Source organism: Myzus persicae, unplaced genomic scaffold (genome assembly GCF_001856785.1).
Source record: "Myzus persicae strain clone G006 unplaced genomic scaffold, MPER_G0061.0, whole genome shotgun sequence".
NCBI lineage: Eukaryota > Metazoa > Arthropoda > Insecta > Hemiptera > Aphididae > Myzus > Myzus persicae.
In genome coordinates this window covers 23,549-36,698 of record NW_019100621.1, presented here as the reverse complement: position 1 = coordinate 36,698, position 13,150 = coordinate 23,549, and the positions used below count along the sequence as shown (strand labels likewise).

Sequence of the window (13,150 nt, the reverse complement as noted above, 5' to 3'; positions counted from 1 at the left end):
TAAGTGGTTAGCTGAATTGAACGGAGCACTTTGTAACAGTGATGAACATTATCCAAAAGAATTAAAACATTATATAGAACTAGCAGGCATGTGTTTCAAATCATTGCTAGACCTTGAAGAAATAAAGGACGATGATCACTTAAGGTATCTGAAGTATAAACGGGATGCCAAAGTAATTAATTTCAAAACGTTATTGATACAAATTAAAATGTTGATACCTATTTCATGTTATTTGGAATACTGCATAATAATTTGACCTTGCATCTTACCAAATCCAACATGACGTAATAAATTAGATACAACAATTAAATTATGTAGGTAACTAGGTAGTTAATAATAAGTTATGGCAAACACTTACTTTTTAAACAGTTTGATTCGATCAATTATCATGACATTCCATAGAAACATTAAAAATAAAAATCTTAAGTATTATATTTAAATACTTATTCAAATAACTCAACAGTGGTCCCGTGACTTCCACGTCAATAATGCGACTGTAGGTTACAGCAGTAATAATGCAATTTAAGAAACAATTGTATTGATGAATAATAACACCAAAGCCGACTTCATAGTTTAGAAGCCAAGTTTATACATGATACAAGGAAACTCAAAAATAATATTTTATCTGTCTTAGAGTTGGAAATTATAGTTATTTTTTTTTAAATCTAATACCTGTATGTTAGTATAAAAATCTTCTTCTCCAAGTCATTTACAGGCCATTAAGACCCATTTCTGCAGCAACCGCTCGCCTCCACGGGTCTCCGTCTCTTGTCAGTTCTTCCCCATTCTCTATTCCAAGTTTTTTCAGATCCTTGACTACTCTTTCCTTCCATCTTCTTCTAGGACGTTCTCTAGGACTTTTTGTGTATGGCTTCCATTTTGTGACCTGTCCAATTTGCCACTACGATCACCACAAGGACCAGCCCAGCTCAGTCTACTACTTTTTAATATTCCGTTTATATCCGCTTATCCGTATAGGTTATGTTTTTCCTGATTTATCCTCATTTTGTATTCTCCTTCATTGTTAATTTTTTTCCATAGATTCTCCTTAATATCTTCTATTTGAAGGTGGCCAGTTGAAGTTCATCCGATTTTGTTGTGGTCCAAGCCTCACATGCATACAAAGCTGCGGGTCTCACTAGCACTTGGTAAAGAGTTAGTTTTTATGTCCACTCCTAGGTATTTGAAATTATCTACTGTTTGGAATTTATTGTCCCCAATATCCAAGTGCCCCGCACTATGGTTATTTCCAGTTACGACCATGTAATTTGTCTTATCCTCGTTTATTGTTAACCTGATTCTCTTTCGATTTTCCATTAAATTTCGTATAGTATCCTTTAGACTAGCTTCATTTTCTGCCATTATTACTGGATCATCTGCTTAGACGGCCAGTTTCAGTTGCTCGTCAATTCCAACTTTTACTCCATTCGCTGTCAATACTTCCACGAAAATAGACCATCATAATATACTCTATCCAGCTCGTCATAGAAAGCATTTTGTTCTTATAACATAAATAACGTTATTAACATTCATATTATCGTAAATTTATTAAAAATGCCACAAAACCGGCAATGTTAAATTCTAAATCATGTACATATAGCTATACATTTAGTTTCTTCACAATAACTATAATGACTTCAGCAGTTATTTTGAATGTAAAACGTTATTAACAAACAATTTATGGAGGTGGATTAATTTTACAAGACTATGCAAGTTTTCTATTTTTTTTTAAATCGTTAAGTTAAGTAATGTAGACAAATGTAAGTTAAGTTTTATGTTAAAAGATTTAATTTTCTTCTTTTTTTAAATTAGTAAGAGTCACATGTTAACTCAACTTCGTTACTGTTTTTAAAGCTATAACAACATAGTTATTAGAGGTCTTAAATAATTAAATAAATGTATGTAGTAAAATGAGTTGTTATAACTACTCATATTAAACTATAATACTTCAATGTATTTATAAACACTTAGAATCTCGGAGAATTCTAAGATAAAATGTATTTATGTGCATTTATTATAATCAAGCATACATAATTAATCAATACATTTTTATTTCCAGATTATATTAGCCAATAACAGTTTTGAAGTTCTTGTATGGCCTGGTGGTTGGCATTTTAGTAATTTATATACGAGTGCAACAACATCAGAACAATCAATTGTTTTTAATGAACTACATTCTCTGAGAAATTCAGATTGTCCATACATTAATAAGATAGAATTAAACATTCTACTTTATCGGTTATATATTGTTATGAATACGCCAAATCGTGTATATTATAATCAAATGTACTCATTTATAAAAAGTGCTATTGACAATGTAGTCGTTACTGCAGAGGTAAACCCATTTTGATATTCATATATTTAATATTCAATTTGTTTTAGAAATCTTAATGGCTAATAAATAAATAAATAAAAAAAAATAATAATCGGAATTCATTCACATATTTTAATAACATACCTATTACTAAATCACTGATAAACGAAACTATAGAATAAGTAGTCAAGTATTAGGTTCTTAATATTTTTTATGAAAAAATGTATTTCAAACCGTTTCATTTGAATACAAATTTGTTAAATTCATAATTTTATTATTATTTTGATAACATTATATGAAGTATATATAACAATTTAAGTACTATATAGTACTGCTGCTGACAACATTGTTATCTCAATAGAATATTAGTCACCGACTATAATTATGCTGATACTTTTATGGTAATGTTGTCAATTGTGTCATGTAAGGTATTATTATTGTAGTATTGTAAATTAGGCCTTGTAGTCCATTCGATATCCTAATTATAGATATAAACACTTAGTAGTGTTTTCCTGTGGCAAATTGAATCACTGAGTAGATAGACCAGTATTTACGAAATACGAGCTCGCATTTTTTGTGACAGTGCAGAGTTGCGTGCGATTGTTTTTTTTTTTTTGTGACAGAACTGCCGTACATGAAATACAAGCCAAATATTTAATTGACAATAAAAATTATAAGATATGTAAATACTAAAAATGGCCACAGTCTTATGTCTTCGTATCAACTCGTTGATGTTCCCATTCATTCCAATCTTTTAGGGTGGTCTTTGTCTAGAAGATAAAAAAAAATACAATTGTTTTGAACTTAAAATTGGTATATTAAAATAGAGAGGGCGTGTAAATATAAGTATTATTTATGTGTCGCATGTGCTGTGTGTGTATACCTAATGAACATGTATAATGTATATTTATACATTGCATCATCTCACATCATGCATGGCCTGTCATAGTTAATTATCCTGTGTTTTATATTTAATTATACTATAGAAATATCTTATAGTATATAAAATAATAGAATTTGATACAACAACATTTTCTATTGGTAGAATTTATATATTTATAATGGATCTGATAATTTAGCGTTTTGCGTCATAAAAAAACAAGGCATAAAAATATATCATTATACCTAAAATCTATATATTTCTGTCTTACTTGACCCTCCAATCTTCTTTTCTAATTTAATTGTTTTTATTCACTATTTTATTCATTAATTTTAGGATCGAGCGAGAAATTTGGAAGCTCATGAACTATTTAGTATGTTTTTGATGATGCGTAATAGCAATGCAATTGAAAAGGTAAATTAAAATATGAATTCACATTATGATGATTTAATAATGTACATCCTTATAATAATATAATTATAAATTCACAAAAACTTTTAATTTGTTGGTGAAACTTATGACTTCTAACATAAAAGCTAGAGCTATTGCATATTATTTTCAAAAGTGACATATATCATTGAGAGTAAACTGTCTAAGTTACACATATAACGTATATTATTATTGTACGTGCCCAAATGTCTGGGTTATCCGAAGGACCACTCTACCGATTGTCGAGACCAATAAGACAGAACAGATTTTTGCTCCTTGATTTAATGTATTTAGGCCACCTAACTTACTACCCCGTGATTAGCTTGGGTAGGCAACCTGACGCGCAGAACTACGACGACGATGAGGATAGGGAGTACCGAACACGGGAGTAAGGGTGGTACAATTTAATTATGGGGAGGGGCTCTCTGTGGCTGGATCGATCTGGTGCAATGACCACAGAGCTCACATACAACTGGGACAATAACTTAAAATTAACTTAGGCTACGGAAGTCCGGTTATGACGGTGATCAGCCGCAGACGTGGAGTGCTCTCAACGACCTGGGCGGCCTCTCACACAACGCTCAGTTGCTGGCGGACTTATGCAACGGACGACTCGTTCGCTGGTGAAGAATCTCGACGACCTGGGCGGCCTCTCACACAAAGTTCAGTTGCTGGTGGACTTACGCAACGGAAGACTCGCTCGCTGATTCAGAAGAGACCCGACAGCAATTATAGTGCGACACCCAACGTTCGGTAGATACTGGCCAATAGAAAATGAATCGGGTGGTTCTGGGCCTTCCCAATGAAGGTACGAAAAACAAGTATTGTGTGTGTTGATCAAGAAGCAATTTATTACACATATGCGCTTAATGTGACTTACAATAAAAACATCAAAACGAAATATAATTGAATTACAGCATGAAGGCGCTGCAATAGCGGGAGAATAAAACTTACGTACAAATTTGTTGTCGCTTTATTAGTGAGCAACAACGTCGACAAAAAACAAAAACGACAACAACAAAAACGGCAGACAGTTCGACGCCAATAATAATACGAAAAAGATAATAATAATAGTAATAATAATAGGGCGTTGGCCGCTTAACAGATATCATAAAAATCAAAACAATAACATTGATAATCTCGAGACCAACGAACGAACAATGATTATAACACAAACGACAAAACAAAGAGCATACATTAAATAATAATTACAATCATATAAAACACGTTACAGGACAGAGTGGTGGATAGAAGAGGAGTAAGATGTCGCCACCGCGACTATTACTGTCGCGCGATAAGACGCGATAATATTGCTCGGCGCGAACAATTATGTATAATTAATAATACAAAATAAGAATAATTATAATAATTTAAGTACACTTTATTGGACGTCTATATAATATTAGAGCATATACATAGAAATAAAGTTTTAGTATTTTAAGATTTTCAACAACTTAAAAATGTACTTTTAACACCTTAAGCGGGGGAGTTAAATACTACATAAAACATTTTAATACTTCTTACATTAAATATAATAATTGTGTAGTTATGTATTATGATACACAAATTTTAAGGATGTGTCTTTTTTTTAGGGGTGTAATTTCAAGAACTCTCAAGACATATACAATACGTTTTTGAAGCTCCCCTCCAAGTAACTAGGTAAATCAAACACAGTAATTCAATTTCATAATTAATTATAATTTAAATTTCCTATTTTCTTTCTATATGTGAATATTAAACATAATATAACAGTTATAATGAGTAATAGAAATGCCATTGAAAAGATAAATAAAAATACGTATTCGCATTTTGTTAATTTAATAATGTACAATTTTATACTTTAACAGTGGGAATGTGTACCTAATTAATAAATAGGTTATAGGTATGATTAGGACATTACTACATTAGGTTACATTTTTACATACATCATATTATAAAAAATTAAAACCCTGCTGAGTAGTGATGGTAAGTCAGTTTACATTACCAAGGGTCATTCACAATTTATTAATATTGGGTAGGTATGTTGATATTTAGTACGATGATTAATGAGTACCGTATATGATAGGCTTAACTATTTTGTTGAAAACATTGTATATATTTTGTAATTATAATTATAATATAATAAATTATTATTTAAATATAATTTACAAGCCGATGTCAACCTACTGTATAATGGTATTAATAGGTTCATGTTTTATAACTTAAAAAAAGTTAAAAAGCAGCTTAAAATGAGTCTAAATATTCTAAAAATTACGTTGTGTTTAGAAAGTAGGTTAGGTTAGGAAATGAAAAAAATTTTTATTTAATTTTTTATGTTTTAATATTTTCGTAAGAGTCAACAATATATTTATGTGCCACCTACTTATTAATTATATATTTATAATACGTGATTAGTTTGGAATTGAGCACACCTTTATGTGTTTATAATCACTAATCTAAGTAACTAGTTTTAACTCTTATTTTGTTAGCTGATGCTTGATTATCAGTCCTCGGTTTCGCATCTACACGAACCCGTTCCCCGTAGAGCAAAGGACTCCAACTTGGCGTTGAAATCACCGTACCCCGGGAGGAACTGGCTCACGTAGTGATCCACCTGGAGAGGAAGTTCCAGTCTCCTCCTGATGTCGGGAATTATTGAGTGTGTCCACCGACCCTTCTCGCTGACATCCTACCTATCCTGCCAGATGTCCAAGATCATATCTCACTGGTACCTCATCTCCTCCTCCGAGATCAGACTAGCTTTCCTCTTATTTCTAACCACGTACCAATGGATTTCCAAAACAAGAGGCAGCTGCCCATAAACGACCCTCAATGCATCCATCGAGGTCGTTCCGTATGCCCCTGTGAGAGAGAGGAGGACCTTCCTTTGCTTGCTGCCAAGAAGTTTTATCACCTTCGCTGTAAGCACCCCTTTCGACCAGATCTCCGCGGCGTAAGTGATACGTGGCAGGAAGACTGCTCTGTATATTACGGTGGAGGTGGACTGCTGGAGGCCCCAGTTGGCAGACGAGGCCACTTTGAGCCTACGTTAAAGATTGTCAGACTTTCCTGCAACGCTACTCACGTGTGCCCAGAAATTTCTAATACTGCCCAGCTCAACACCCAGATACCCAACTGAACTCACAACCACGATGTCCTGATTTCTCAATAATTTCAACAAGATAGGAGACCGTGATAAGAACCACCAGGTCATCCACACACGCGACCAGTTAAACCCTATCTTCGTTGTTGGTGACCAACGCCCTATCCATCGAAAGGTTCCAAAGACTTATCCCTAGCTGTGAGCCCTGTGAGCAGCCTCTGGTGAGATCTGTGGAGCACCGCCCTTCTGCTCGTGAGATAACTCTGAATGATAAATCTGGTTACGTCAGATTCCCCCAAATCCATCACGTCCCTAATCAGAACATCCCATCTCAGGTTGTCCAAAGCTCCCGAGATGTCCAAAAAGATGACTACAACCATACCCTCGCTGTTGTCTAATCAATCCAAGCACGACTTGATCGCGCTGATCGTGGACTTGCCGACCCTGAAACCATGTTGCTCTGAGGAAAGAGCACCCCCCATTTACTCCTCAAGCCTGTTCACTACCAGCCGCTCCAACACTTTTGACGGTGCCGAAAGCAGACTAACTATTCTATATGACCCGACAGCAGACTAACTGGTCTGTATGACTTAGGAAGACTCGGGTCCCTGTCCTCACCCTTCCTGATGATCACCACCTCTGCTGTTTTCCAACAGTCCGGAAATTCATACTTCCTGAGGCACTCTCGCAAGACGTTGGTTAGCGGCTTACCTATAGCGACCCAGGTCTTCCTGAGCACCCTAGCGGTGATCCCATCCAGTCCCGGAGCTCGATAGGGGCAATCCTCTAGACAGCCCTCTAACCTCGGCCTCCTAGACCTCTTGTCTCACTCTTTCTACACACTCTCTCTCAAAGACGGGAGCAGTCCTATTCCGGGGGATGCCAACAGACACTCAGCCGTCTCCTAGGTTAACCTAACTATCCGTCTCACCTCGAAGAGCACGGCGTTGGGAATAATACTCTTAGAAGATCCATTCCTAGCCCAACGGTAGACCGGGCCCCAGATGTCAGAGTTGATGGAGGTAGCAAACTTCCTCCACGAATCTATCTTGGTCTTCCTAATCTTTTTCAGGTATTCGTTCCTGAGCACTCTGAGTTATCCCTGTCCGAGATTTTACAGTCACTGGTACGCCTGAAGTTATTGAGGCGCTTCTTGGACTCCTTGCGCATTACCAGGGGGTTTTATCCAGACAGACTTACGGGAGCGGGGCATGGATACCTCCATCGCTTGCCCGAGGCCGCGTGTCAGAGACTCCGCTTCCTGTCCGCAACCACCCACTATGGTCTCAGGTCATCGATGACCTTCTGGGCCAGAACGCACCTGAACCTGTCCCAATCTACTTTCCTAACGTTGAAGCGACTTTTCCATACCTCGAGTCCATCGGACAATTTCCATCGGGACAGTCATGCAGCGTACACGCTCCCTTGTGCCATTCGCAAGGTCTCATCTTCGTGTTTATCCTTTTCTTTGGTCGACAGAATCGCCTTGACCATGTGGATGAACTCCATTCGATTAATTTTGAACTGTTCGATAATTCTCCTTGGTCATCTTTGATGGCCCACAAGCATCTGCCTTGTGTGAGCGACGTCTTGCTCACTCCTTCTTCCGGCGCTCCTGTTCGCTCTCCCACCAGTTAGGAGTCAGTATGGTGTCCGTCCCAACGTCAACCGTCTCCGGCCTGTCAATTTCCCTGATTACTGGGGCGGTCGCCGAGTCGTTTCTCAATTTCTTAACTGGGGGAAGAAAGGGTGCGACTCGTTTGCGCACATTTACCTTTTTTACAACACGTTTGCGCACAAAATCACAACTCGTTTGCGCACACATATTTTAGGTTTAAATAATAAAGGTACAACTCGTTTGTTCGATTATACGCGTAAATAATATTGTCAATTATTAATTTAAAATTTATATATTGAATTAAATAAAAAAGTACAAAAATAAAAGTTACTTTACGTTATTAATTTACACAATAAAAATAAAATATAAATATAAAAACATATGTAAGTACCTTCAGATATATCTATTATAAATATGATTTTAATATTACAAAAATTAAAATATATTAAAAAACATGCATTGTAGGTTTAATAAGTAATAATAGTAGTCTATTAGTTATAAAATTATACTAATTTAGAATGGTGACATTTAAGTCCGATTTTCTTCATATAAGTTAAACGATTAATATTATTATTTTTATATTCATTCCAAATGTTTTCCAATTGTATCTCCTTATTAATTGTCTCTTTTCTTTTGAAATTTATGATTTTATTGTTTATCGAATTAATTTTTAAATCAGTGTCACTTTGAATTCCAATAATGACGTCGATTACTTGATGTATGTGCGGATGAGCAGTGTAAAACTGACTATTATATTGTTTGTGATAACTCTCGGCACCATTAGTAGTCTTAGGATTATTAGTAGGTTCACAAGCCCATAATGTTGGAGGGAATTTGCTGTCCGATGTTATGTAATTTTCTAAAATATAATCGGAAAATATAGAAATATTAGACGTAGTACTTGGTGCTATTGACATAAGATCACAAAATCCATCGGAAACTTCGTCAGGGGGTAAATAACTTAATCCAAAAAAACATTTCATCCATTTTCCAACTTCTGAGTCGTTGTTTAAGTACTCGCTCGATAATAATTTATGTTGTTGAATATGCCTAAACCAATTTTGCCCTAAATGAAAGTTACAACACATGATTTTGCATTTAGGGAAAATTTGCAATACTGCATTATGCGCAGATTTTTCAAAGTCGACATGAAAATTGCTTAAATTTATTATATTACCAGTAATTTGAATACATATATTTTGTAATGTTTTCCACATACTGATGTAAGTATCAGTATGTTTGTTACTTAAAAAACAAAATGCCACAGGAACATAAAAATTGTTTGTAAATACGTGAATAGTATAAAGTTGAACAAAATATTTCGGAGCGAATGAAAATGTCCCATCCCCAAAAACGTGTTCTGCACTTTGTAGCAATTCCAAATTTTGTTTACATGTAAATATAAATATATTTTCATCATCACTAACGAAACAAAATTTATTACCTTTGTAAGTAATATTATGCTGATCATCAACTAATTGTTTTTTAGCATCTTCTAAAGATCTCGGTATGTTTGGAAAGGATTTTTTTCGTTTTTCATACATGGATCTTCGAATTAATTTCATATCGCTATATTGAAGATGTTCAGATTTTTCGTTGTTTTTCAATTCCCGGCGTATTAGTTTATTTGGTTTAATATGTAAATCCTCTTCGGCTCTACGTTTCAAATTGCTTCTTACTACTTCTCGATGAATTGTTCGGTCGTCGTACTCGTCATGGGTATGCGTGTTTGTAATTTTTAAAATTTTATATGATTCATTAACTAACCTAACTACAGCACTTACGGAACAATTTTTATTTGTACACCTAAAATTTTTATCACCAGATTTTAAAGTTCGGAATTCTCTAAATTTATAATTTTCTATGTTTAAACATTTTTTTCCTCGACGCGTTTCAAAAACATCACAAATTTCGATATCCATAGTCAATATAGTCAGTTGTTATAGTACAGCTTTCTGGCGAACGACTGTTTAAAAGTATTATGCTTTCCTAATACACGACGATTATTTTAAATCGATATATATTGATTATTGATATGCTGGTAATTTGTACTGATAATTTTTACCGATAATTCAATTACTTTAGGTAAGTCCAAATTTAAAAATATAAAATATATGTTACTCAGTGTTTATGTTGTGCGCAAACGAGTCGTCCGTTACAGGTAAACGACTGATTTCGTTGTGCGCAAACGAGTCATCGATATCTAGGTAAAAAATGTAGATTGTGCGCAAACGAGTTGCACCGGGGAAGAAATGATGACCTCAATTTCCCCTTTTTTGTGAACGATGTAGAAAACATTTTTCAATATCTTAATGAGGCGGTTGGATCCCAAATTATCTCCTCCTAGTATCGTATCGTTCATTGCGGTTTTCAGTAAGGATTTGATGTACGCCAGTTCCGCCTTTATCTGATTCTCACTGCCCTCCACCTTGGAGGTAGGTGATGTTGTGGCGACCTTTCGTTTAACACCCATCACTGGTGCAGTGTCACACCTGGTACACAAACTGTAACCCATCGGTCTATAGTTTTGGGACCCAACCTTCCTGACAACCGAAACACCAGTTTCACATTCCATGTCGTCATCATTGACATCGTGGTTGCCGCTATTCATACTTCAGCGACTCAGTACTTTATTAGCAGCTGTATATCATACAGTGTGTAGATAGCCCGTGTAATTCTATATGCTATTCGTTTTTCTTCCGCCTCAGCTGTGCGCTGCCTGATTCCGCGATGCGGGTTCGGCGATAACGGCGACGACGACAGCTCGTCGACTGACCTTTGGCCGACCGTTCGCCGATAAGAAATAATAATAATGCAACAAACGTTGCTCCTACCTTAATTCGTAGTCGTGCAATCCTAAATTAAAATTACCCTTATGGGAGAGGTTTTTATACTACCTACTCAAAACCGACACAGATCCGATTTCAGTACAAATATCATAAAAAACTATTAACAATTAACAGCTGAAAGCGCCTTAATATCAGGGCGATGCTAACACGCATGCCACTGTTACGACAGCCACCGCTGAACTGATCCTATTTGGTACTTATACTTTTCTAGTATTCCTCATATAATATTGACCTTCCATTATACGTTTAAATAAAATAGTATCTTTACTATTTTTTTAAAAATTATTACTTCTCAGAAAAAGTTATACATTACATACATAACAATTAACGTACTGTAATATTTAAACTATTTAAGCTTTTAATGTGTATTTTGCATTTTATTAGGTTTTGACAAATATCAGTCCTCAAAGTGGATGAAGAAAATACGTATTCAAAAAAATTCATATTAATAATGTACTATAACTACATATGACATATGTTTAATCACTTTAATATTGTCATCATTTTTAAAATTCACACATATTAAATACAATTTTATTTTCAGTTAAATATCATAATGTTAACCTAATATTATTATTTTTAATGACATTGTAGTACATTTTGTTTGATTCATTTAATAAACGTCAATTTAATATATATACGAGTATTTGGGACATTTATAGAACTACATATAACTTATATACATAAGAAGTTTACTAACTAATCTTATCTTGGACTGACGATCTTTAGGATTACCTATTCATAATTTTTTATTTTTCATTTCATAGGCATATTGAATTTTCAATTATTACTAGTTTTTTTCTAATGTCGATAAAAAAATTTTCAACATTGTCACTTTCAATTTAATTTTTAAATGACTTCAAAATTTGAACTTCAAGCTTCGATTGATATTGTATCAATATATTTGGATCCTTGTTTTAAATTTTCATGATTTTTGAACCAACAAATACAATTGTATTGACATTTATAAAAATATACTAAAATAATTAGTATATTTAATCAGTTAATTTTAAATTGAAAATATTCCTAAACAGCTCAATACGAGTCAAAATATTTAAAGTATATTTTCAAGTACATGAGTTGAAATTATTACAATATGGTGTAAAACTGTAAATTTAAAGGATTGACATTTATTCGTTTTCGAATTACAACAAAATAAGGAAATCGTTGAATGAAAAATTTAATAAATATCAAATGTTCTAAAACATTTAATTTGACTCATTTTTTGTCTATGATAAAGTTAGACAAACTTATAAGGGACTTTGGATTCAATTTTAAAATCTTGAATATAACAATAATTGTATGATGTTATTTATAAATAGATCCAATATATTTATAAGAAATCGAACCGAGGTTATATTTCAGTTTTTTATAAGACTAAAATCATATTCGATTAATCCTAACCAGTGTTGAGACTTATCTTGATGAAACAATACTCATCTAGTTTCGTATCTAGATAACTATTGTAACATTTATCTATAGATTATCTTAGATGACACATTTACTTAGCTAAATAAATTTATCAAGATACATCATGTTTATTTCCCTAACTTAACCTTGTGCCCGGAACGACAAAAGTATTGGTTATCATCATATTTTTATAATAAATGTATAGGCTTTATCACCGACTTCTACATCCCCCCTCTCCCTCACCATCATTATTATTATTATATACCTATAACGTGTGCTAATCGCCGTTTTGTTATATTTGAATTGATAGAACAAATCGAACCTTTTTTTTTTATTGAACTTAAACCCGGCGGCAAAGGCCATTAGCTGTTGTAGGGGTTCTGAACTGAAGTAGGGGTAAGGTTGGTACAATAAGTTGTTTTTACGATTGTTACGGTTGTTATGGTAAGTAGCAAACACGTGTATGTGTGGCAACGTTTTTAACTACTATGAACCCGGGTAGTCACCCACCCGGGAGCTAGTAGCTGTGGCTGTTACCTACTCCCAGTCGCCGTTTCAGATAATCATA

General features: G+C 34.2%; 2 protein-coding genes across 2 annotated transcripts; one reads left to right on the top strand and one right to left on the bottom strand.

Moving 5' to 3' along the window:
- Window positions 1-6: 6 nt before the first annotated feature.
- Window positions 7-11,613, top strand: LOC111037268. The gene is made up of 5 exons (XM_022319742.1): window positions 7-172; window positions 2,060-2,335; window positions 3,531-3,608; window positions 5,216-5,282; window positions 11,557-11,613. Exons 1-4 carry the CDS (start codon window positions 89-91, stop codon window positions 5,276-5,278), a joined length of 501 nt encoding a protein of 166 aa, XP_022175434.1. The 5' UTR covers window positions 7-88; the 3' UTR covers window positions 5,279-5,282; window positions 11,557-11,613.
- On the bottom strand, window positions 8,761-10,944 carry LOC111037265. Its single transcript, XM_022319731.1, has one exon. It carries the CDS (start codon window positions 10,243-10,245, stop codon window positions 8,827-8,829), a length of 1,419 nt encoding a protein of 472 aa, XP_022175423.1. The 5' UTR covers window positions 10,246-10,944; the 3' UTR covers window positions 8,761-8,826.
- Window positions 11,614-13,150: the final 1,537 nt, after the last annotated feature.

Coding starts and splice junctions, on each gene's coding strand:
- LOC111037268 (XM_022319742.1), top strand. CDS start 89: ATGTGTTTCAAATCATTGCTAGACCTTGAAGAAATAAAGGACGATGAT. Junction 173..2,059: donor AGTATAAACGGGATGCCAAA/GTAATTAATTTC, acceptor TTTTATTTCCAG/ATTATATTAGCCAATAACAG. Junction 3,609..5,215: donor ATAGCAATGCAATTGAAAAG/GTAAATTAAAAT, acceptor TCTTTTTTTTAG/GGGTGTAATTTCAAGAACTC.
- LOC111037265 (XM_022319731.1), bottom strand. CDS start 10,245: ATGGATATCGAAATTTGTGATGTTTTTGAAACGCGTCGAGGAAAAAAA.